General features: G+C 41.3%; 1 protein-coding gene across 1 annotated transcript in view; it reads right to left on the bottom strand.

The window, feature by feature from the left end:
• Positions 1–26,413, bottom strand: part of ATP6V0A1 (ATPase H+ transporting V0 subunit a1) — a gene marked incomplete at its 3' end in the record, with an annotated part of 27,125 nt that continues 712 nt past the window's right edge. Inside the window, exons 3-21 of the mRNA XM_082010573.1 lie at positions 23,530–23,609; positions 22,162–22,265; positions 21,189–21,315; positions 19,786–19,868; positions 19,045–19,138; positions 17,494–17,706; positions 16,631–16,781; positions 16,271–16,410; positions 15,307–15,464; positions 14,759–14,849; positions 13,841–13,959; positions 13,331–13,547; positions 12,603–12,710; positions 11,790–11,864; positions 9,227–9,334; positions 8,558–8,575; positions 6,624–6,741; positions 6,005–6,176; positions 1–94 (exon numbers count right to left, since the gene is read on the bottom strand). Of these exons, the coding sequence (XP_081866699.1) occupies positions 1–94; positions 6,005–6,176; positions 6,624–6,741; positions 8,558–8,575; positions 9,227–9,334; positions 11,790–11,864; positions 12,603–12,710; positions 13,331–13,547; positions 13,841–13,959; positions 14,759–14,849; positions 15,307–15,464; positions 16,271–16,410; positions 16,631–16,781; positions 17,494–17,706; positions 19,045–19,138; positions 19,786–19,868; positions 21,189–21,315; positions 22,162–22,265; positions 23,530–23,609 (2,270 nt within the window). The remainder of the gene's footprint in view (positions 95–6,004; positions 6,177–6,623; positions 6,742–8,557; positions 8,576–9,226; positions 9,335–11,789; positions 11,865–12,602; positions 12,711–13,330; positions 13,548–13,840; positions 13,960–14,758; positions 14,850–15,306; positions 15,465–16,270; positions 16,411–16,630; positions 16,782–17,493; positions 17,707–19,044; positions 19,139–19,785; positions 19,869–21,188; positions 21,316–22,161; positions 22,266–23,529; positions 23,610–26,413) is intronic.

The following is a 26,413-nucleotide window of genomic DNA, read 5'->3' on the forward strand; positions in this document are numbered from 1 at the left end:
TTAATCATCAAACCTCCCCTCACGGATGGTATCAAAGGAGAAAGGGAGAAACTTGAATCCAGTCCCAGTGTAGAACTTGTTCTGGAACTCTATCCTGTAAGAGAGGGAAGAGTGATTGTTCATTAAAAAGACAGCCCACAGATATGAGTTAGCAATTAGCAAGAACTCCATTGAAAGTATGATTATTGACTATAAAAAGAATAGAAGTTTAAAGAGAAAAAGTGGTATTATAAAGTAGTGTATCTTTTGGCACAAACCCCACACTTGTTTGATGTTTCTGTAGCAGAGCAGAGGAGAACTGTCCAGGTACTTCGATTCCACCCCCATGGGCAATGAAAGGGCAACAAAAATAGGATGAACTCCCTAACTGCACCATCACTTAGAAGCACCTAGGAGCACACAGCATTTCCTATAAGATGTCATTATTAAAGTTCACATTGTAGTTAGAACAAACCTCAATCGTGGGATGCTGTGCTCAGACTTCCTCCATCAGCTACTTCTATTTATTTACTTAAGCATATTTGGTTTATCCCCACATGACTACTTCTGCTGAGCTAGAGATGTGCCTGTTGTCTCCAGCTGAACATTAACTTAGCCTTGTTTGCTTGCTTCCCCTAATAAACTCAGTTTAAAAAAAGAATTATTCTAGAGAACTGTCCAATGGTCAGCAACAGCCAAATAGGGAAAGAAAAAAATAATCCCATGATTCACAGTAAAAACAAGCACAGTGTTTCATAAGCCTCATGAGAAACACTTTCCATTGCGTGATCCACCAAAAAACCTGAAGTCTCTGTAGGAATTGAGTGACAGTAAATTATAGAGCAATTTAACACAATTATGAAGCACAAAAAGCCAGACTTGAATTTTTTCCCAAATCAGGAATCACAGCAAACTCCAGAGCTGCTGGTACTTCAGCTGGCAAAAAGTGATTTCCCAACAGAGCTCAGGAGGGAAATGTTCAAAAAACAGCTTTCTGCTCCTATCTTCTGCTGCCTGTTCATGCAGATATGCAGACTTTCCTGCAGAGGAATCCCTAGGATGAGCAGGATTTTCCATGTGGGAGGAAGGGCTCCTTGCCAACATGCTCCATTTTTTCAGGAACCCTGATAATCTCCATAAGTATCCTGTGACTAAGTAACTATTCTGTAAGCAAAGGGAAATAAGAGGCAGAGGGTTAGGTATCTGAGTCACACAGAACCCACTGTAAATGAAATTTAAACTCTGATGATTAACTGTTCCAGCTGGCCCTGACATCTGAAAACTCCTTTTGGACACGATCAGCTACAACTAGCCACAACTGGATGCCTGAAGCTCAAGGAGAGGCTGTTGTGAAGTTAGGGAACTAGTGAAAAAGTTTACGTAACCAAATAATCATGGCTTAAACACTCTGGGTGTTTTTTCTGCAATTGTCTACAGGAACACTCAGAATCCAAGGTCCTTTTTTGGTATGAGACGCTGCTGTTTCCAGGATCACTGGCTGTCATGTGCACCAGCTCTATTGCTGAACTCTGCACTGTGTGTCTCCCATCAGTGATCACGTTCTGCAGAAGAATTTACTAGACAGTTAGCACTGCACTGTAGGTAAACTAACTAGAAAGCTTTCTGGCAGTTAGCATTAAAGAACACACACTCTTCAGCTTTTTTGTATTAATAATTAGCTCAAGTGTTTGTTGGACTGTAGTTATGTGGATTTTCCAACCTAACAGAATAATAGAGTACCCACACCATCTGGAAAACTACGCAGCTCACAGTCCTGTGGGAAGCAACTGCAGAGACAGTTGTTGAACAGGAACCCGAACTTTCATTTAGTACAAGTGCAAATTCCTACTTGGTATTTGTGTTCTTAAAGGCGTGTGCCGGTTCCTGTGGTCGGCTGAGATTCAGAGCACACCTCAAAGGGGGCAGCTTACATCACACCTTACAGTCAGAAAGTGACTGGGGTGTTTGTGTAGAAATTGTTGCTTACTCTTTCCCAAAAAGGACAGCAGTTTTGTATACAGCACTGTGGGTCATTCTGTCCTGTGCTTACCGGAGGCTGCCTTTTAGAGCAGTAGTGTGCTCCTACAGTCACACTAAAGACAAGCTCTGGCTCATGACCTTTACACAGAAAAATAAAATTCCGGCAAGAGGGTGGGGAGCTGGGCTTCACCGCTCCCACTGCCACTCGCTGGATCCTGAGCGGGATGCAGCTCCAGCACGCCCACGCCTCTCGGAAAGTGGCACTCCCCCGCAGGTGGCAGCAGGCCAGGAGCTCTGCCCGGGCAGAGGAAGGTCTGCCTCTGCATTCTCAGTTTACAGCAGAGAACAGCCGCATAATTGCTGCTTTTTATTTATTCCACATGGCTGGCTGCTGTGGACCACATTTGCTGGGTTTGAAATCTATTTTGGTGGCCCTGCGCAGACCCACAGCACTCTCCAGCTTTGCCGTCCAAACAAAGCAGACATCGTGTGAGCTCCTTGCCTTTAGCTGCCTCTAACGCTGCACAGCTGAGCGCACTGCTTCAGATCCATGTCACTGCCTCCAAGGGGCTGAGCTCATTCTAGGGATGTTCATGGATCAGAAAAAATACGTTTATGTCTGCCTCCAGTATGGCCACAGTGAAGTGCACACACCTGCCAGGGAGGCTGGTACTGCACAGCTGAGGGACAGAACAGACTGAAACCTTTAGCAAGAGCAGATGAACACAGATCTCCGTGTTTGCCAAACCTATACTCGCACACGGCCAGGACCCATGCTCTCCACACCGATGGACATGCACTGAGGGGGTGGGAGACTGGCTGACGGAGACACACTTGGGTAACAAGAGCTAAGCCTGAACAATGTGGTTTGACTGCACTAAACTCTGGAATTGAACCCCTACATCATGATGCTCATTTAGCACCGATCTCTGCCCTACAGAGCAATACAGACCCCACTCTTCACCGCTCTGAATTAACCTGATTTGCTTTGCATTATGCCTACTGTTATCCATTCTTTCTAGCTGTGGCCTGGTCACGGGACATATTCTAGTGAGAATAGCTTCTAATTCCAAATCAGGCCTAAAAGTGAGCCTAAAATACTGCTTTATAAAGGAAAACAGCTCCACTGAAACCATATTCCTGCATAAACCCATGATGTTGGGACCCTACTTTGAATCCAGTTACAAACTTCTTTTGGGTAAAGTCTGTATTTATTAGAAGAGCTGACTAGCTTAGAAAAAGGTAAGCTACTTTAATCTAAACATTCATGTCAAACTACATTACCGAAAAGCAAATAGAAAAGTAAAGTATTTCAGAACAGTGATGTTACAATAAAAGGAGTTAGCAGCTCAACATGGGGTATAGCTCAGACAGCTTCCGAGCTCCAGCAGACCTCCGATACACATGCCTGCAATCTTGGCAGCAGAGTGCTTCCTCCACCCCAGAATGCCACAGAAAAACCCAGCCCGCCGAAAGAATGCATACTTTCTGAAAAAGCACAAAATAAATCTTCCTCATTTGGGACGGACAGGCAGAGCACATGGAACAATCTGTGCTTTTTTTCCCCACCAGTAAGACACATGCTAAATTTCTGCTCCTTTCCAGGAAGGCTGAACCACCCACACTTTCAGAATTCCTGATAGGTGACTCTCCTCCCACAGCCAGAAAATCCGATCTGCTCCTCCCAGGACAGCTGTATTGACACACACACCCACCCCTCCACCCCCCCCCCCCCCGTTTCTAAAAACAGAACACCTACCATTGGAAACATCCTGATTTCACATTCAGAAGAAAAAAGGAATGTGAACTGTATGTTCTTCTGAACAAAGGTAGGTGCCTTCCTCTCCACTGTGATAACAAAAATCCAACAAACCCAAAATAATTTCAGCAGAATAACTGCAGTCTGAATTACTGCCTTAAACCTGCTTTTCAGGCCCTAAGCTTGATTTTCTTTTAGAGAATATATATTGAAGTTTTACAACTTTGAAACATATGTTTAGGGAAAATACTACTTCATTAAGAGCTTCAGCTCTGCAGCTCCCCAGCAAGTGCCCTGCACCGGTCTGCACAGCAGCAGTGATCCATGTGCTTACTGCTATTGCTCAGCTGGGTTTCTCTGTTTGCTTGCCATTTCACTGACATGCATCTTCCCTTGACACATTTCCAGACAATTTTTTAATCACCTTTTAGAGATAGCCTGGCAAGGTGAAAACCCACCTCTTGGCTGAAATGCAATCTCCAGTTCAGCACTTGTTCCAGGTGCTCTGTGAGCAGTATGGAACAAAGTGCAATTTGTGGTTATTAACACAAGACAGGTATCTCCAGAAAAACATGCTTTTTCATCTTAGCCGATCCCTTTGGGTAAAAAAGAAAACACAGAGCCTGCCAAGAGGAGCTGTTTAGGAACTGTTCATCTATTATTGTTCAGAAATGTGCCATGCAGCACTGCAGTCCAGAAAAGCAAGATTGAAAATCCACTAATTCACAAGTAATTGCAGATCAGAGACACCACATACGGACTTAAGAGCACTGCTTACTCTCTGCTGCTCTTGACTGCTAGCAGTAATACCAGGCAGGGGTTGCAGAGCTCCTTCTTTCACACTGATGCAATGGCGTAGTACAGTGACAGCAGGATGAGGAAACACCAGCCAGTCAGCAAGAAGTTCTCAAGTGACTGGTCTGAAGATTTCTAGGCTGGATGCCAGGAAAAAACAGAAGCACCCTCCAGCAGCCATTTTCAGGAGCACCCCCCCCCCCCCCCAGGGCTGCCTCAGCATAAGATGGCTACACCTCTGAATCCCTGGGTGAAGCTTGGCTCACTTGAGCTACAAAGACCCAGGCACTCTGGGACACTCCAGCCTGCACCCCGCAAAAAAAGGCAAAAGGACAAAGTTTTCCTTCTCTAGAAGCAGGAGAAAAGTGCAAAAGGCTGATTTTCTTTCTTTTTTTTTTTGGCTTCCTTTTTCACTTACAGAACTACTTTTAAAAAGTGCTCACAACCTTTTCCTCCCATTTAAACAAGACAGAATATTCCTTGCAAACTTCCTTGGGACTTCACTTTCTTCTCCTGACCTACCAGGAAAGAAACTACCTTAAGAGATGACAGCAACCAGAACTGTCCAGAGGAGAGGTAGAGACACACTCTCCTACACTTTATGCTGAAGAGAACCCTAGGCGAGCAAAGTCTATTCCCTCATTGCTCCTTTGATCCCACCAGTGCACGAACCAGAGAATCTGAAGTGAAACAATAAGCACTCTTAAATATGCATTACAGAAAGCTCTTGAACACTTTCCATACTTGGGTGCAGAGAAAGCAGTGAGCACTCCGGTGAGTAATTCCTTCTTGTTTACTGGCTGTCTGCATTCACAGCAGCTTAAGAATCACAGGACAGGAGCTACAGAAGCATCAGCCATAAACAAGACCAGCAAGAAATGGCTACTATTCCACAGTACCCCAAAGGGCAGATAGGCAAAGCTGCCCCTGTTCAATGCAAGGTCTCACGAAGGTGAGCAAGCCCACGTGAAGCAAACTGCAGGCAGTACCTACTGCACACTAAGGAAAACAAACATTAGGACCAGGCAACAGACTGAAGGATAGAACAAAAAAGTCCTACTGAAAGCCACAAGCACATTTATTCAGCACAGCCTTCACAAACCCACTGTTCACAAAGCTTCAGTCTAACTTATTTTTAAGCAGAGATCAGTTACTCTCCACAATTCCTACGCAACTCTTATGCATACAATCAGGAGAGAGTGGTGCATCACCAGAAACAAGACTAAAATCTCTGACCCTTTTAAAAACTTCCTGTTGTCAGAACACATCTGCTGTAGGACATTTAGATGTGTAGGTAGATTTATGATACTCCACTTCGGAACACTGCTGATCTTGGCTCAGTATTATCCACTACCCCGATTTTATAGCCTTAGCTTTCCTGTGTAAGGGTCAAAACAATTTTCTGGAAGATGGCATTTCTGCATAGTCCTGGTGACATCAACTTTCTTGCTATGAAGAGCTTTGACGTTTCTGCATGTTCCAATAACTCACCAGTGCAAGCGAAGAGCATGGAGAAAAGCAGATAGACCCTCCATGACCAGGAGAATTGCTACTGTCAGGGTAGCAAAAGCAGCAAATATGAAGAAGAGGCCAAAGCCTCCACCCAGACTCCTCACGCTGAGGCCAATGTGGATCACCATGGTCCAGAGCACCTCCGAGAGCTCTGCCAGGAGAAAGCAGAGAAGAGGGCTCATTTCAGAACATTCAGCAAGAACAGAAGGTTGTTACAGTTTTCTTATAAAGCAGAAACTAAAGTCAGCAAAATCCCACTACAATGAGGTGGGAAACTTAAGAGGGACAGCAGCTTTTGCAGCCAAGTATTTCAAGACATTGCCTCCAACTGTCACACAGTGCAGGGCAGAGTCCTTGCTCAGCAGCTCTTCGCTTTACTCAGAGCTTTCAACTCCATCCCTCCCTTCTCGATCCAGATGGCTGTTATAGCAGAGCACTATGGAAGCAGACAATGGTGTTTAGACTTAATTAGTCCCACACAGCAGTGCTTGACAGTTGAGCTCCGGGAAGGCTACCTGCATTCCTGCCTTTCTTCTACCGCCTGCCCAGGGTGATCAGAGACAGGGATTCAAACGTCCATTCCATGAGGAATACTCACGTGCATGGGCTAAGCTGAGAGCCCAGAGCCTCAAGTAGGATGCAGTGTTTGAAATGCATCCCAGGCAATATTCAATGGTGTGGATAGCCTGGTACACCACAGTATCACCAAAGTCAAACTGCAAAGAGAACGCAGAAATTAAGAGACCTGCAAGCCTTGCAAGCAGCAAGGGTTGGCTGGTCAGGGAAAATGGGCACACGACCTGGTGCTATTACCAAGGACATTGTGTTTGAAGTTAGACACTGATACTGTCTTCTCCTGGTTTAGCATGTCACTTTTATAAATGAAAAATGAATTCTCTTGTCTTGCTAGGTTTTGTAGAATGACAGTTCACTGCTGCAGCTTGAATATTATTGTTTTCACATTCTATCATATGAAAGTAAGACATTTCAAATTCAGCCATGGACTTTGCCAGGAAAAGACTGTTCAGCAACAACATAGTATTCATATGAATTCACTGGTAACTTGTATGTACCTCTATGAAAAAGGAGACAGAATTCCAAGTTGCTACTGCATATATGCCTTTGCTACGTGATCAACAAGACCATTTTGCAAGATGTGAAAGCAAAAATAACACACTAAGCAATCTTGAAAAAGTCATCTCTGTGCACCATTCATTAGAAAAGTCTCTGTATCTTGGTAATTTTTTGAAATAATAAAAGAACTTATAAGGAAGTCTGCCATGTAGGACAGCTTCTTATTTTGCAGCTTGGGAAAGCATTCCCTACATTTTGGATTTAATGCATGCTTCAGAAATTGCTCATATTTAAGTTAAGTGAACATTATGTTTTAAATACATCAAGTGACTAATGCTCTAAGCATGCACAGAAAGCTATTTATATTCTTATTTCTCCCCTAGTATATCCAGGGCAATAAATATTTCAAACAATTAAGTTAAATTAGCTGTCAAAAGCCAAATTCTTTCTCCACGGAATGTGAACTGCAAAGTTCTTCAGCAAAGCCTGCTCCAGTGAACAGTACCACCTCCCCACACACATGGCACGTCAGTATGCAGTAAATGGAATGTGATAAATATTCAAATAATGTCAATTTACAGCCATGTGCAACTGCTGGAGAGAGTTACCACTATGCTAGGGAGTGGGAGAATCAGCAGGATTGCTATGGCACAGTATTTGTAGTTTTACACGTTTTTCCACAGGTTTAGTGATATATAGAATGAACAGGTACATCAGCACATTGTTTCCATGCCTTCTCAATTCTAGATGGACCTAAGCATAATAGATCTCTAAGCAAAACCGCTTTCAGCACAATTTACAACAGCGTGATTGTTGTGAAGCTACTCTAATTTCATGGCATTTATATTTTTTGTAATAAAATCGGTTACCTGATAGTGCTGAAACTTACAATCAATCCCGTATGAGTATGCCTAAAAAAACGTTTCTTGAATACTCATACTTGTTACAAGTGTTTAAGAATGGGCAGTTTCTCAGAAACACCGCTTCTCTTTTAAAGAAAGACACTGGTTAGTTAAATTGTTGAACTGCATGAAACTGGACTGGTTTTGCTGCATTTGCTGACTGGCAACAACCAGTATCATCCTTAAAATTGCAGATAGTTTGGGAAAAAGTCTTTAAACAGTTTGTTGCACTGCAGAATTGCGAAAGACAAAACACAAGTGATTTCTTCAGAAGTTTAAAAGCAAAAACTTGGCAGTTTCAGACTTCCAGCTTAACAGCTCTCCAGGTAAACTAAGAAAGATATGCAGAAAGATAAGACAAACAAGCTGTATGATGAAGTAATTAAAAATCTGTTAATGGGCATGTATGTATGAAGAATTAAAAGTGGCCTGTAACATGTAAATAGCTAGATCTTTTGGAAAACAAGATGTCGTGACATGTTTCGTTCAGCATGTGTTTTACACCAATGGGACATGGTCCAGATACACATGAATGCAAAGCTGGCTGTAGTCTTACCACCTCATCCTCTGTAGGCTTGAAAACATAAGTTTATGTTTAGTGCAGTGTCTTGATCACAACATTAATCATGAACACATTCAACAGTTCCTTCCTAAACATGACACAGTAAAGCAGTAACAAGTCACATGCACTACCAAGGCAACATACTGCTGGAGAATTGTCAAGAGGCATCAGAATACTCCCAAACTAGGCGAGATCAACTCCTTTTTCTTCTCTGCCACAGGCAAGGCAAAGCAATTAGTATTACCCCCAGCAGCCAAAATGAATATATAAACAAGATATCACTGCTGCAGAAACACAGCCCTTGGATTTTGGCTGACACTGGGGAAGCAAGCAGCACAATTGCACTGCACTTCAGCCAGAATGTGAGCTGCATACACCATCAGGGACACGTGCAACTCTCACTGTGTAGCCCGTAAGATGATGGTTCTCTTTAATGGGGACAAAGAGAGCCACATTTCCCTATATATGCAGATCATACTGCTTTTCCTGGAGTCCTGGGAATGACCAAGAGATAATCTGTATGAAAACTGCTATGAAAACACTTCACTGAAAATGTTGCTATTTCGCTTTAAACAGCTTAGGAATCAGTAAATACAGTCAAAACACTGGCATGTTCCACTACAAAGTGCATTGTCCTGAGAGCAAGGATGGTCAGGTGCTTACCTCTTCCCCTTCCTCAGAATGGGTAGATAGCTGGTCATGCTGAATGATCTCAGCATCCTCCTCAGTTGGTCCATTGCCCACTCGGATCCCACCAAAGTTGTGCGTTCCCTAACACATGCAGAAAAAGAAAGAGCAAAGTGTTGTTTGTGTTTTACTGCAAGAGCGCACGTTTCTTACGACTCCATGTGTAGCAGCAGCTTGCAGAAGAAAACAAAGTATTAAGGCCCAGGTTAAGCCAGCTGTACAATTCTATTTCCCAGCTTGGATGGGAAAGATGCTGATTCCTGGCAGGGCTAGGGGAAAAAAAAAGTCTGTCTGAATGAATAATTGATGCATTTCTACAAAGTAATTGCAACCCTAAGTAAAATAAAAGGCACATCTCTCAAGATGACATTTGCTGGCACCGACATGCGACAGACCAACTTTTTGCCCAGCAGCTGTTGGGCAAGCACTGAAACACCACTGCTGTTGTAAATGAAACAAATCACATCATGGCAACTCCCAGCAGAATGGACCAACACAAAAATACACGCAAACGCTTGCTCCCCACCAGCGTCAGGCATACTAACACCACACATGGGAAATCAGACCTTCCCATACTTGGAAATTCTGCGTTGAGCAAACAGTTCCTTTTATAGACATTTGTTCTGACATTCAACATTTTACCCTCAGCCACGACTCCAAACGGAAGAGAATAATCTACAAACTGAGCTGAAACTCTGACAGAGTCAGGAGTTGCTCTCACTAGACAACTGTAATCATTGCACAGTTAACATCTGATTTATGGCAGGCTGCCTCCTCTGTACCGTCCTACCAAGAAAGGATGCACAAACCTGTTGATCATCTGACAGTGGCCTCAAGTAGAGCTTTTATGCATTGTAAATGCATCTTGGACAACGAAGGCATAACTTGCACATCACTATCTTTGGATTTCTGTTCAGCAAGCAGCTCTGAGCACTGTACAGCAGGATTCCTATCTCCCTCCAGATGCTCCAAAGACAGAAAACGCTCATGACAGATCTGAGGGACTATAAATTAAGACCTGCGAGTCTGACCCACCTAGAGAGGGAAGCTGAAATGCCACAAATGAAAAGCCTTGGATTCAGCTTTAGCACTGTACTGAGGTCATCTGTGACATGGAATGTGAATGGGCTAACTTGACACATTAAGACTTCAGAAGTTTAGGGATAACTATGCAAACCAAGAAAGCTTAAGATCCTGTGACCTGTCCGCTTTCACAGCGCATCGCTCTGGCATACCAGCAGAATGTCTGCTCAATGTTCTTTTAACTGATTTGTTCTTAGAAGCCTACTTTTATTTTAGGCTGAACTATAAATGCACCCAAAATGCCAGATGTGAATTAAAGATTTTGTCAGGTTTCTAAACACAAAATAGGTAGATGTTTATGCTCTGAAAATAGAAATAAAATGAAAAAAATTAGAATACATTTATAGGTAAGACAATGCTTTTATCAGGATTTTCAGCACCTTTGAAATATTGAAAGTTACTGATTTATAGTATCAGTATTTTATTTATGTATTTCTAGCCTGTGTGAACTTGCACTTTCACAGCTTTTCTCTCTCACTCAATTTGTATCCATTCTCTGTAAACTATCCAATCTAAACACATCTCCAAAAGCTCTAATAGTTTACTTTATACTTCTAACCACATCTCACACAAAGACCTTCCCTCACAGCTTCTTGTATTCAGATGCTCTTAATACGCTGGATGGATTATGCACAAAAGATCCATTTTAATTTCTGACATTTCTGTGAGGCTATTTAAAATGTCATGACAGGAACACTGGCCAAGAGCTAAAAAGCGCCTCAAAGTGCCTTTGACATGCGGAGTGCACAATGTGCTTCACATAGCTTGTGAGATTTAAGCCTCCTAGTTAGGCAGCATTCACAACTAAAACCAAGTTGAAATATGCAGTACTGGGGAGGGGACAAAGTTCTGGGAGCTGCTACAATCTTCACTCCACCAGAAAAGCTTTAGCAGTAAGGGTCTGTCTATAGGCTTAGACACAAATAAGTAGAAAAACCCCACTACCAAGAGGGTTATTTGTGCACAAATATTTTATAATAGTTTCAATCTAAGTGTCTACCAGAGAGCACAGGTGTCAAAAATCCAGTAGCTACTGATATAAAGTTGTTGGGAGGCCGTCCCATACACATGATGTTTGGGAACACATAATGCAAACAGAAATGCTTCACTGAGAAGAATCCTAATCTATCTTAAACAAATATGCGAGAAAAGGAAAAAAGGGGAACTTAACCTGGGGGGATGTGGTAGCAAGGTATTCTTGTGCTGCTCTGCAGGTTTTGATTTCAGCAGCACTCCTGCAAAGAAGTGTCTCTGCATTCTGTGCACACATAACTATTATCCTTCAGCCTGGTAGTTCTTCCAGAATGTATCAACTTTGCTGAACTTTGCTCTTGCCAAGAGAAAGTGTTTTTCACCCTAAAGGTGCAGTTGTCATTCACTTATGAAATTCAGATACATTCCATGCTCTCTTAACTCCCATCTTTAAATCCATCAGGTGATTTTTAAATCCACTCACTGTTGCAGCCGCTGCTGCCTCTAGTGCCTGCTCGTTCGGGACTGTGCTGACTTGGGCCTCCACGGGTTGCCCTTCCTGATAGTGAATGGAAGAAAAGAAAGGGAGGAGAAAACAAAAAGAGAAAGGGAGACGAATGGAGGGGACATGGGAGGATGGAAGATGGTCAGAGAAGGGAGAGGGAGTGTCTTTAACTGAACTGATCTTTGACTCGCTTAACAGCCTAAAAGCTGTCTGCCATACATGCAGGGAGAATTTTCAAGTATCCCCAGTGCATGTGTGCCAGGTTCCTGCATTTATATAAAGATACTTTACAGTACAGTTGGAAACCTAAGGAGTACCCCAGAAGAAAGACCACCTCTCACAAAATGACTGCGTAAGCCAGTTTTCTTCCCTTTTGTTATTTTTTACCATCAAACTGCTTTAACAAAGATGGCTGATAAGTCTGTCAGCCAATTAAGCTTACATCTCTGCTTTTACATTGTCAGCCTAGCAAAGGTGCAGAAATGCATCCAGCAACTAGTAAGACAGTGGTCCTAAACTAGCTGACAAAGCCCAAGCCAGATACATTGCTTTTATCATTACCAATACACAGGGTTTTTAAAAGCAGATTTGATGCTGGATCCAGATCTGAGAAGCAGGCAGGCAATACTTAGTCTCCAGTAAAACCCAGCTGCCTTTATGCCTAGGAACATGCAAAAATGTTTTACAGGTCACAATACAGTGTGAACCTACGTATCCAAGATCAAGATGGAGAACATAGCTTTACAACCATAATTAGTTTTTGTATTGGAAATGGAAGAGGTAGTCACCCACCAAGTGCTTTCTCCTTAAATACTGATGGCGAAGGACGAGGGGTTTAGCTACCAGCATCCATGGCACACACAGTAACGCCACCACCACAAGGAAACACTGGAGCCCTTGCTGTAAAAGAAACAAGTCTCAGATGATTTAGTGGCAGTCCATGCTCAAACACACACACAAAACCTAGCAAGAGGTCTTATGCCACACTGAATGACTGAATTCCCAGAGTGTGTGGATGCTTCACTCTCTTCAGGGAACAGCAAGATGTGCTGTATTTAATGCCTGCTTGCAGCTGCCCCGTCTGACTGTACACAGCATGTAATCCTGACACTGGTTTAGATTAAGGAAAAATCCAGAAGATTCTGCAGGAGATAACAGTTTGGCAGATGTCTGATAATGCTGGGATGAAATGGCATTAGTGTCTTTAGCTAAGCTTAGAGGCCCCACACTGCAGATGCAGGACAATATTCCTTATCACTTTCCACTACTAGTCTGGATCCAAATGTTCTGGAACCACAGCTGACTGGGGTTCAGATGGATATGAATTCCCAGTATATGGGATTATTCAATTATTCCTTCCTTCTTCAACATTACATAGTGTCAGGCTTTGGAAATGACACCACATTTCCTCTAGCACAGAGAAAAGTAGTTTCACACTTGATTTCACAATTATTATAAGGTCAATGAAAGACTCTAGTATCGTGAAGCATCTCTGATCCTATTCTAGCAAGAGCACGCACCTGCCCTTTGTAAAGCATCTTATTACTGGTATCACTATAGGAGAACAGAAACATGTTGATAAAATGTATTAAAAGGCTTGGTGCATCCTTTGACGTGTGAGCATCGTAGGCTGTCCATTTGTAGAAAATGAGAATAACAAGGTATCCAAACAGTGATGACATGAAAATAATCTCTGGAATAAATCCAAGGTATATGTTCAGTGGCTTCTTGAAATAGCTACAGCAAAAAAAGGAGAATTTAAAGTTACATTTGGTTAGCATTAAGCATATGTAGGGCAGAAACTTTTAGTGAGAACGTGAACAGCATCTTTAGAACAAAACTGCAGGGGCTCAGCACTTCAACAATAGTTGGGACTTAAACACAGTAACTACTTCACACACATACAGAAACAACTGTATTGCACCCTTTAATCAGAAGCTAAAGCCTGATAGGCTCCTGCATCTTAAACTAATACACATATTACACCCAAAGAAGTTCCACCCCCTTGAGAAAAACAGCAAAGTGCTTACATATGGTTGAGAAGACTCAATGTGACGCCAAAGATCATATGGATAATGCCAAGAATCACAGACATTTTCATCTTAAACGAATTGAGGAAGGCCAGCTTATTGCTGGCAATATTCCAAATCTGTGAAAAACAACACTGGGTCAGCCAAACACTGAGTAAAAGAAAAATGGAGAACGAAAATGTTCACTTCAAGCTAAACAGTATTAACCACCAAGAAGTATTAGGCTGTAAGAGCAGGGTTTTTTAAAGATCTGTTTGTCACACTGAAATCTTTTGGGGAAATGAGCAGACAACCTTTTCTTCTAGGAACACAGTCTTACAGCAACTGATCCCACCATCACAGCAGGAATCAAACCTTGCTTGTTTTCATGGAGGCAAAAGTTTCAGGAAAAAGGTGGCTGCATCCTTGACAGAAAAAAAAAATTATCTATTTAAATGAACAGTTACACACAGTTCTGATTTTCTGCACATCCTCCTTAATGTGAAACAGATGCAAATTTTGTATCGAATATTCTAAGCAGTGTTAGGAGCACTGTTATTAATATAGTCAGATACAAAATGACAGGATTACTTGGAAACTTACATTTCCAAGACTGACTGGAAAAAGAGAGACAAATGTAAAAAAAAGTAACCTCATAAAGTGATTTGCAGGTCTAACTAGATTTGATTAAAATGCTGCAGGTTGGAAAGGGTGAGAAAGAAGACTTTAATGGACTGGAGAACAATCCCTCTATCCTGAATCTAGCGCCTCAGTAGGAACTGAATTAATTTTATCATTCAGGAGTATTCCAACATTAATAAAGAGTTTGCTAAGGGAATGGCTGGGGTGTGGAAGTCTTTCACAGTGAACTGGACAGGCACTTTTCTTTCTGTTGACACAGAGGATGTTCTTAATGGACAGCAAAGGAAGAGCTCTTACCGGGTCAATGCCAAAGGGGTAAGGTCCACCAAACACCCCTGGAATAGCAGGGTTCAGCTGAAGCAGAGGAGTATTCTCAAGCAAGGCATCTCTGTTTGGGCATAAGCAGATTATATAAATATTCACACAAGCAACACTGTCCTCTTTCTGTAAAAACTAGCAACATTCTTCCCTTGTGAGAGGAAGGAGTATCTCAAATTGAGAGAATTTTAAGTTCCTGTGTGGTCCTTGAGACTTTCCAAGTGAATAATAAACCTGGCTTTTGACCTGTTACTCAGTGTCACAAGGAAGAGAAATGCAGGGGACAGGGATCTTGCTATGCCTATCAGGAAAAAGGTGCTAAACTGCACCTTTACAATTTTTCTGGGGGGGAAAAAAAAAAGCGCTGGTTTGAAACTTGATAGATATCACATTTACACCTCTCTTCCAATTCTACTTGAGCCTGAGTTCAAAAGTTTTTGTTTTCCTGAGTTGGGAGGACAATGGGGAAAGATAAGTCACCTGCTTAGCACTGTCACTCTTTATCTAGTTACCAACTATTTACTCACGACCAATTGCCTTTTGAGAACATTGGCCGGACGCTCCATGATGAACCAAACATATTAAGAGACTTGGAGAAGCAGTCGTTGTAGATGAGGCCTGTGTAAGTGGAGAACAGTCCCATCAGCAGGATGATGTATCGACCACTAAAAACCATGTTGAACATCTAGTATAAAAAAAAAAAAAAACCACAAAAAGGAACAAAGAAAATCCATGAGAACAAGGAAGGTTGCTCAAAGACGAAACAGTAAAATCAGCTGCAGGACAAACAATATCAACCATACAGACTAAAAGACCAAAGTCTCTAATTTCCCCATGGTAGGGATTAAGGGTGCAAGAGGTAGCACTGCAGAACACAGTCTGAATACAGAGGATAGACAGGCAGCGTGACTGTCCACAGAGAATCTGGGATTAGCTGAAGAGGATAAACTGCACTCCACACACTGATGCAAGCCCCCAGCTGGCAGCATTAGTTTGGAACTAGGCAACACAGGCCCTGTTCAGCTTTCTCTGTGCTCTGTGAATGTATCTTAACTCTGGTTCACCTCCTGTCAACCTAAGCCCTGAGCAAGCAAAACCCACCTAGATCAGCAAATAGGAAAAATCTTGGAGATATGATATACATGAAGAGGAACTAGAGGAGTTTTGCACTGACTGAACCCCTTTATGATCCAACGAAGTTTTGGGTGATTCGTTTACAACAGCTTATCTACCACACTTGATAAACAATTTCCTTCAAACAACTGAAAGGAATGATTTCCTACAAACGTCTGAAAGGAAAACCAAAGGAACTCACTACTATTACGAAATTGTGCTACTCGGTCTGCAGCCTACAGGCCTGTGTGTGTGCTTCACAAATTTCAAATGTAAGGAGCAATGGGCATTGTCAACTCAAGGGCGGAAAGGATGTGAGTAAATCAAGCTGCAACTCTTTGTTTTAAATGCAAAGCTCAGCATGACCTGCCACTTTACCTCATTGTCACTCTTCTGTGACAGAATACGACTTTCCCTAAGCACCATCCAGACAGCAATCAGAGTCATCAGGATCCCGTGGCCAAAATCTCCAAACATCACAGCAAACAGAAAGGGGAAGGTAATGATCGTGTACGGTGCTGTAATAAAAGATGACACTCCTAGTGCGCGGTATTTGAGCAAGCCCACATTTACTACAGTACAATTTATGCAATTTAGCAATATAATTCCCAAGCTTCTCCTCTGCTTCTGAAAGGTGCTAAGTAGTCTATTAGAAATTTTCATACAGGACAGACAATACAGAGAAACACCATGACTAAAAAGTTGAGATAGATGTCTTGAACTTTTATATGAATTTACCTGGATTTATTTCCCGATAAGTTCCAATGCCATAAGCATCAACAATGTTTTGAAAGCCAGAAGTAAACTTGTTAGTTTTGTTGTATGTTGGTGGGGTCTGATTGGTTTGCATCCTGTTTAAAATAGATGGGACAGTGGATCCACTGTGCTCCTGTTACAAAAAAAAAAAAAAAAAAAAAAAAAAGGAAGATTAGAAAATCCATCCAGAGCACTAGAGGACAGAGTAAAACACTACTTTCTTGTTAGCGTTTGGAAAACTACAAGCTTGCATTTTTGTTGTGTGCTCGCATGAAGAAGAAATATACTTCAACAGCTGAGGAAGGTTGCCAAGTTTCCACTGCTCTCCACTTTGTATAGCAGGAAGACAAGCACTTGTAGTAAGGATGAACACTGTCTGATTAAGACAGACAAGAAAACTCACACGAGAGTGAGTCTGTTTTTTTTTAAACGGCAAACTGAAAGAACTTCAAGACACCCAACTCTATTATCTATCTGAGGAGAGGGTGAGCTTGCTAATATCCTGGATAGCTCCTTTCAATATGTTCCACTATATATACACAGGACTGCAAAGCACAGCCAGGTTAACTAAATGTACCAAAGGACTCAAACACAGGAAAACGCCTTACTATTATAGCATTTTCATGAACTTAAACACAAAATGTTTTTGTTACAAAGTGTACCTGTAAGCCATGATTCCTGCCCGCTAAATAAACCGTCCTCTGTACGGACTGATTCAAACAGCCCAAAGGTATGGTTTTCAGAGACTTGCAGTTTGGAAAAATCAATTAATCCATACTGTGTTTGCCGACAGTTGCTATTCTGCTTGAAGAGCAGCAGACAGGAGCAGTACAGCAGTTACTCACAGTGCCTCTCCTGAGAGCAAACTGGATAGAATCGAGGTCAGCAACAGGACACCAGACTTCAGCAATCAAGCACTTCTGTGTCACATCAATATTGCACAGATTCAGGGTATGGTAGATGGCCTTCATCTTACGTACTTTGATGAACCAGACACGGATATTTTTAGCAGCTGCCTGTAAAACCCTTTGGCGGTGATCCTCTGTTTGGTTCAGCACCTTTCATAGAGAAGTAGGACAAAGATGAGGCAAAATCATTGGCCAAAACTTGCAGCACACAGAAGTGCAGAGTGAAGTTGGGTTGACCAACAAGACAAGCCTTACCCACCAGAGGATGGATGGATGAGCCCTCTCCCCATCCCATGCACAAGACTGCCACATGCCTGCAATATATGCTTTAGTCTCCATATTAATTAGTTCTGCTAATAGGTTTTAAGGCTTCTTTCCAGGGATACTTTTTGACTACTTTCCTCCAACTCCAAGTTCAGTGGGTATTTCAAACAATGAACTGTTCAGAGATCACAGAGAACATTTTTTCCTCCACCCAGGTTAAAAGAGCAGAGAAGAGTTCTACAAGTGACGTGTACATTGCCTTAAGAAAACACACAAAGATTACAATGAAAGACTTTTCTACTGAAGGGAAAAGGAGAAAGTGTTTTCTCCTGAGGGTGTCTTCCGACTGGAACATATCTAACTCAGGCCAAGTCAGATTTCCAGACTGGAAAGTCTTAGACGCAAGGGGAAGCGAGGATACAGGGCACATGCAGCTTTGAACCCTACCAGTTAAATTGCTTCTGCGTTCTCGTCTACTTAAAAATTGCCAACAGCCACACTGCACAACTCCCAGCTTGAGGCAGGTTCTGTATCAAATAAGCAGTCCAAATTCAACTGTTTTTCCTTTTAGTTTCTCAAACTTTTCTTAGTTTTTGTTTCAAATCCCTTAATTTTTCCTGCATTATAACATACTGCCTTTCCTCCTTGAAGCAAGTATTTCAGAGCTGGCACCCAGGAGATTTGTGTGCTGATTACTTTTTAAGAACACTCAGGCTGCTGCACAAGAGATTAGTTGTAAAGCAGAAGCTCTTCAGGACAGCACAATGTGAAAATATGAAGACAGGCAAAAAAAGAATAGCGAAGTTAAAGTTAGCATTGCTATCTCAACTTGGAAATAAGTTTAAACGTTTTCAAAGTTCTTGCAGATGAAACAGGCAATTATACAAGCATGCTTTTAGGGTTGGAAAACATGGTACCTCCTTACACATGCATGTTTCTCTCTGCTCCCTGGCATACAGTTCTCTATTGATGCTGTATTTAATACATATATAATTAACTGCTCAGCCCTCCAGAAAGATCAAACCAAACCATCCTAAAACAACTGAGCAGACAGTCTCCAAACTGTTCTTGCACTGCTGAGCTGCTCGTCTCAAGCTAGCTGGAGCTGAAAATATGGTCATCTAATAGGGCCAAAAATTTTCATGTTTTAATAAGACCCAAAGATGTTTTCAACTATATTATTAAAGAAAAAAGAAAAAAGGGCATTGAGCCCAGTTATTTTACCATCTGAAGATCATCAATTCTGGTATTGACACCAGAAGCCATTTCCTTCCTCTCCTGTGGTGTTTCTGGGCAGGGGTAGAGGGAGGCACGGAATCTGAAAGACATGCAAGCCACCTTCGTAACAAAGACAGCAAGGAGATAAACCAGTCAGGCAAATAGATGGCTGAACACAGAAATAAAGCAAGAAGTGCCTCAAGAGAGGTTTCTGACCAGCAAAGACTACCAAGCAGAGTTTCAGTCTTTACATCAAGTAGGAACAGAAGTTTGTTTTAGGCCAGAACAGAGGTGGAATGCTTAAGAAAATGGAAGTGGGAGAAAATCCTCCGTTCCCTGTATTGACAGTGTCTCAAAGGCACTGTTACAAAGTTGATTAGCCATCCCAGTTCAGAGTGCTGCTATCATGCCAATGCAGCTGCTGCTAGAAGCAGTACCATTGGTCTTCCCTGTAAGAACATCACCCACTGACACTCCACTAGGTCTGCTCAAGAGTTCAACGCTTAAACTAGCTTGGTTTTAGGCCTTCTCTAGCAAAGCGGTCACCTAGTTTGAGCACTACAGGCTTGTGGATTGGCTAGTTTGACCATAAAACATGTTTCAGCTACTTATGGTATGCTTTATTTGCTGTCAACATATGTACTCCTACAGTCATTGTGAAATAAGGAGTTGAAAAATATCTATATTAAGTCATGTCAATGTGTTTCAAATATTTGAGAGCGTGGCCAAGCTGTAAGACTTCCATACCCTTCACATATCTTCTTGACTCTGTTCTTCAGCTGGTCACCTTGGAAAAAGATGATAAACACAGACTTGTGCACATAGTCCCCCTAGAACAGAAGAAAGAGCGCACTGCAATAGATCAGCTATTTACAGAAATCATCATTGTAGCAAATTACAAGAGAGTCCTACTTTTCCTTCCTCTGAATCTGTACATATACAGTTCATATCTGCACAGTGAGTAAAGAACGTACCTTAACAACACTGAAACAGTCACAAGGAAAGCAATTTTCTTAGCCTCGGTATAGAACACCCCTACCACACTTGTGTTTACTGAAGCAAAATGTTCTAGATTATCTATTATCAATGTGATACAATAAACAGGAAGACCTGGGAAGATCTCCAAAAGAACAGTGATGCAATGAAATATTTATCAGCACTTACTGCATTCAGCTCACCTACAGAATCAAGCAAAAAGCTAAAGAGTGAATGAAAATAAGATGAAGTGGAGTTTAACAACTTTGATTCTCCAGGGAAGCCAATGGCTCGTTCTTTGCAGAGCTGTTTTCATGTTGGTAGCCAGGTCCCCTTTCCTGCATTTGTTGACAAGTTATTGTTCTACCTTACTTAGGAAATTTTAATGTAATGTTTCAAGAATAATTACATTAGGTGTAACCTCAATTTACGGAAGCGTTGCACAATAAGAACAAAACCTCTCCTCACAGACAGATAATTGAACAGGTCAACTACCAGCAGTTGGTGGGACAAGAGAACAAGTCAGCCTTACATGAGAAACAAAGAGGGGGTTACTGAGTTTCAACTCTTCTGTCTCTGTTCCAGTGCAGCCTACATACAGCTTTTCTTTTTACTAGTTAAGAGCAAGGGTTCCTGAAGTTTGGGAATTGTCCCTTGATTTGAGCAAAGAGGACACTGCATGTAAAAACAGGCCCAATCACAACATTTACTGTTTGTAATAACGCCAACATTTCTCAGGTGGATGTTTAAGTTACTGGTCAGCAAACTAAGGAAAAACAAAAGGTTGAAGTTCAGGGTTAATGAGCTACAGCTTTTATACACTGCTAACGTCCAGAAGAGCCTCCTTCAATGAGGATGGCTACTTATTCAGAACTGCATATGGTAGTTGCACTTGTAGTTTGTGCCAGAGCAGCAACTATGCCCTGCTGCAGTCTGAATTTTGAGTTGTTTTTCCCCTTTCAACAGCATTCACCATCCATCCTGTTATTTTTGTTTTAATAAAACAGGAAAATATTTGTCACTAAAGCCTCAGAGGCTGACAGTAGGTACTGTGAAGGGACACAACACAAATATTTGCCTGCATGGAGCTCATTGAAGGATAAAGGCTTAGATCTAGACACAAATTCTTTTACGCATCTGAGACTTTTGCTGCTGTAAACAATAGTTCCTTTTACCGTTACAGGATCCTCCAGGGGGTTTTCAATTTCTGCTTGACGCAGAAATACGTTCCCTCGGCACACTCGCCACAGCATGCGCTCAAACATGGGGATTCGCTCACGGTTGATCACACCAGCCACAAACCTGTAAAGGGGACAACATAAATGTAGGTTCTGCACCTAAAAGAATACACAGCCTAACACCCAAAACACTGACGGCAACTGGATGGCATCAGATTGAAAACTACAAAAATCTTATTTTGAAATTACCCCTTTAAGCACAATGGAAGGTCCTGTAAATACAGGGAGATAAAACCACACCAAAACCAACTGCACTATGGCAAAAGCTATGCCTTTTAACTGAATGAAATAATCTATTAAAAAATAAAATCACTGGTTAAAGGAGAAACAAATGCATTTAGACATACAGTTTCTATGCCTGCTAGTCTTCATTTCAATAGGTTCCCGGTACGTTACATGGCAAGGATTATAGCAGTCACAGCTACCATTGACTAGGTTCCAGGCATGTGCTTCAGAAGACCTCACTGGTTGAAAACCCTATGTCCAGATAAAGAATGACACACAAAGATAGCCTGGAAGCAGCTAATAAAGCAGATATAGAACTATACAGATTTTTCAGAGTATTATGTGCCCACAGTAGATACTAGTTTCACTAAAGCTGTGAAAAAAGCAAAAAAAGCTTTTGTGAAAAAAGCAAAGAAAGCTGTCTTAAAAAGCAACCAGAACAAATTTACAATAAACAAACGTGTTATTTTTTGTGCCAAAAGAAATGTGTGAGGGACAAAGATGAACTGGGAAGTTAACGTACAAAGAACAAGAGCCCAACAGCTAGTTTTAGATCAGCCTTCATCTGCTTGATGTGCCAATCTGGCAAGTTCCACGACTGCGCTCAGGTCGTTGCAGATTACACATGCTGAACCTAAGCCAGCAACCCTAACACAAGACAGAGGAAATCACAAATCGCCATTACCCAAGTCGTAGCGGTGCACCTCTTCCCATCTCGCTTGGTTCCAGGAGTGAAGAGGATTCCTCCAACAGGTCTGGATCCGCCATCTGCTGATGATGCAATTCAGCCTGAATTCACAAATCAATTAATATCTAATGAAACTAGTTAGTGGCATGCAGGGAACGAGGAACCAGGAGATAGTTTGGTGAGACAAAAAAGAAAAAAAAAGAAAAAAGAAAAAGAACGAATGAACAGTGAAAAGAAGAACCAGATGATAGAAAAGACAGCAAGGATCACACAAGAAAGGAGAAAAACAAGAGGAAAAGTGGAATGGCTCAGCAAAGCTTCCATACAAGATCTGAAGATTGCTGCAACAGAACAAAGGGGCTGTGGGATATATAAGTCTGAAGAAAGGCAGAATTAAAAAAAAAGTATCGAGTTTTAAATACAAGTGATGTTCCCAAGAACCATTTTTTAATGGCACAAAACAGAATGACACTCTTCACTCTCATCTTTTCCTAGATTTTAAATGGAGAAAAATATGAAGGTAGACACTGATTCCCTCTTCCCTACTGTGCATTTTCTGCACGTTAAAGTTGCAAAAGGCATTTCTAAGAGGTGCCTGGGCAACTGCACTTGCATGTAAAGTAGCCCGAGAGTCTTGTTCTATGCAATAGGAAGAACGATGCTCAGCTAAGTCTTCCACAGACAGTTTAACTGACCTTAGGGCAGCTTGCAACTTCAGAAGGTTGCAACCCTACATCCAGCTACACAAGACCTGTGTATCCTACATCCTATCCTATGTCAGCCTTCTGCCATACTCCAAAGCAAAGGCAATATCTCATCCATTTTGGGATTACATAACGATAGTTTGATTGATTCCATGTTACTTGCTGCATCAGCGTAGATACAGGGTCAGAATCAGTAACAAAACGTGGAAGTACTGGATGATAATTTTCTTTACTGGCTTTACTAAGCTCTCCCCCAAGGAAAAACACACAATTCTTCCAGTTTAAAAACATGCTTACTGATTAAACCTATTAATTCTTCAAGATATTTGCCCTTATTCACTATATTACTACCAGACACAAAAGATGCATTGCTTAGGGCAGTCTGACAATGTTGCTCATTTTTTTGACTAGCCAGGCATTAAAATAGGACATGGATTTATACTGTCCTTCATTGCAATTAATTTGCAGGATAAAATTCTTGGGAATATAGCTTGCAAGTGTCAGCAATTCAAGTCAGGAAGGATGTTCAAATCACATCCTCTTGTGAACCATCTTCATACTTTGTTCAACCCCACATCACAGTTATTTCTACCTCTGCAGCTTATATAACGAAATGAAGAAAATTACAGTTCCTTAGCACAAACAGAGGGCCAAATTCTACCCTCTGTGGTATACAGGAGGTCTTCCCCACAGAGCTATCAAGGGAACTTGCTAAAATACACTCGAAGGTAGAGTTTGACCCTAGAACACATAAAATGCATGCACACATACATCGCAGCCTTGCAAAAGTACATAGCAAGTTTAGTGACTCAGCCATAGTTTCTTTATTTGTGCAACAGTTGCATCATTCTAGTGAAAAACTCTACAACATTTTACTGCATGTCAAAGAAAAGTATTTACCATGTACCAGAGAAGTTTTTGCAAGGCTGACATCAAATGCAGCTCAATTGCTTGTACACACACTTGCTTTAGCTTACAGATGTTACAAAACGAAGGGAGCCCTTAATTTGGTTTGGAAAGCCATCATGAAGAATTTCTGATCCTTTTAATTTTAAAGCAACTTGTTGCAACATCAAAAACTGAATGAAAATTTTGCTTCAGAGAACACAGCCAAAATAAAAAAGTTTGGTACCCCAAAACAAAACATACAGACCAAACATACCAGCAACTATTTGATCTCTAGATTTCAGGATGTTGCTAAACAGTAGGATTAAGCTACAATTTTAAGAGGCTTGTATTGTATTTATCAGTAATCAAGATTCTCTGTAATCATTTTTGTGAGGTGCACCACATTTTAGCATATGAAACACAAAAAAAAAAGAAGGATAGCACATGTGAAAACTTTGTATCTGCCTCACTTGAGAGTAATTTTTATAAATGTTTAATATTACCTCTGACCCTTTGGGGGTTATGCATCCTTTATTCAGGACACTGTGTAAACCAAGACAAGTCCTGCTTAGGGGGGTTTAAATTACAAAACAAAGCAGCTTAGAATAAATTTGGATTTGACCAGTTTTACTAAACAAGAACACTCTTACACAAGGATTACTTGCGCAACAAAACCCTATGTTCTTTAAATTCATCTCTTCAACTACTTTGATTTGATGATCACACCCCTTCTAGAAAGAAAATGGCATAGCAACATCAGCTCTGGTTCTAGAAGAATAACTAAAGCAGTGTTACAAGATCTAACAGAACTAAAAAAATTGAAAGACTATGTGAAAATCAAAGAGCTATCCAGGAGTCTAGGAAATTTACTTTGAATATGAGTTTTCACCAGCAGCAAGTGAAGTATAATAGTTATTGTGAAGTATTTTTCACTACATGGGGTTGTTCAGGATTGGAAAAACCCAAGCATTTGCAGGCCAGTAATCAGAATGTGGACCTTTCATTATTAAACATTTTAAAATTGCTTTTTGTTCACCCAGATCAGCAATCTCAAGGCCTGAAAAAAAGGTTTGTTTTCCCTACTCTTGATTATAGTTCTGCTCTGCAATGGCTCTGGATCGCCAGACACAATGCCATACAATTCAAGCCCCTTCCAGTTCACAAACAACAAAAATCAATTTTCATAAGAACGGAAAGGGATTAATTTCACCATCTAATTTATTAACCCAGAGCCCAGACAGAAATGACAGATGCAAAACAAACAGAAAAAAGCAGATGGTGAGAGGAGTTAGAGGAAAGAGAGACAGGGGACTGCATGCCATTAACCATTACTTTTCCAGTCTTCTTTCACGCTCACACTCTAGGCAAAACTTTCAGAGAAATCTCTCCAGCTCATACTGTTCTTCGTAAGCAAAGACAAGAAGACTGAGAAAAGGAGCATAATCATCAACATGGTATGTTGAAACAAGAAATGGCTACCTTGACTAGAATGGTCATATGAAGAACAAGCAAAAAAATTCTGCCATCCTCCCTCCCCCAGTGCACAGACTCCAGAGGGCAAAGCAAACGTCAAATATAAAGTACTTTGGATAGTAAGCCATTTCTTGTGCAACTTATTACTATGAGTAACAATCTTAATTACAAGTTACCGAAGTCTTCAAGTGTTGAAGGTACTGTGCAAACAACAGCACAAAGAAATGAAGCGTTCACTACTTCAGGATAATAAGCAGACTGCATAAGTCTCGAAAGTCCTGGACTAGTCAGGATTTCTCATGCACAGTTGTTCGCTGTTTACAGTGTGAACTGAACTACTTTTAAATTTTCAACACTTATGTTCTACTGATCTTCACACATGAGCAATTCAGTTTGCTTTCACATATAGCAGTACATTTGTTGCATTTTGTTTTGTTATTACGGAAAACAGTTATCAAACAGGAGCAGGAACATACCCATTAAACTTCCTGTGGCTAGTCATTTACGTCTGACACTAGTTCCCTTCTGTGGGTGACCCGACATAGATTGTTTCAGTAGAAAATTTATTTTGATCTTTACATTTAGTATGATCATACTGTACTTGAAGAAAAGCAGTATGCAGCTCTCACCAGCAAGGACAGTAATTAACAAAAAAGTGCACAGCACTAGCTGTACTTGGTTTTACTCAATACTCAGAACAGGCAGGCAATGGCACCTAAGGCAGCTAAGTAATAGATTATCAGGTTAATGCTGTTTGTCCAAGGAGGGACTTGTAAGTGAACGTTCAACACTTGAAGATGAGCTTTTTGTACTGAAACCAACCCCATGGCCAATCAACCGACCATACTAGCAATAAGTATCTGTTATCAGTGACTAAGACTTGTGTTGGCACAGGAGCAACCTTAATGCCTGAACAGGCAGCATCCTGTGCCAAAAAAACAAAACACAAACCGTTAGATAAACGGTCTGAAGTTTGTAGGAGCCTAGTTCTACTTGATCACAGCCTTTGTGAAGACCAGAAGCCATATCCATTAAGAACTCTTTGATCAAAGCCTTGGATTAGAGGAAAGAGGACATGTACTCAGGAAAAACATGTCCTTACTGTTCTAAAAAACATACAGGAACTCTTTGAGAAAACTCCCTAGACTCTGGGATACTTAAAACTTTACAACAAAGGACTACAT

Source organism: Phaethon aethereus (genome assembly GCF_964289735.1).
Source record: "Phaethon aethereus genome assembly, chromosome: 25".
In the NCBI taxonomy this organism is placed as follows: domain Eukaryota; kingdom Metazoa; phylum Chordata; class Aves; order Phaethontiformes; family Phaethontidae; genus Phaethon; species Phaethon aethereus.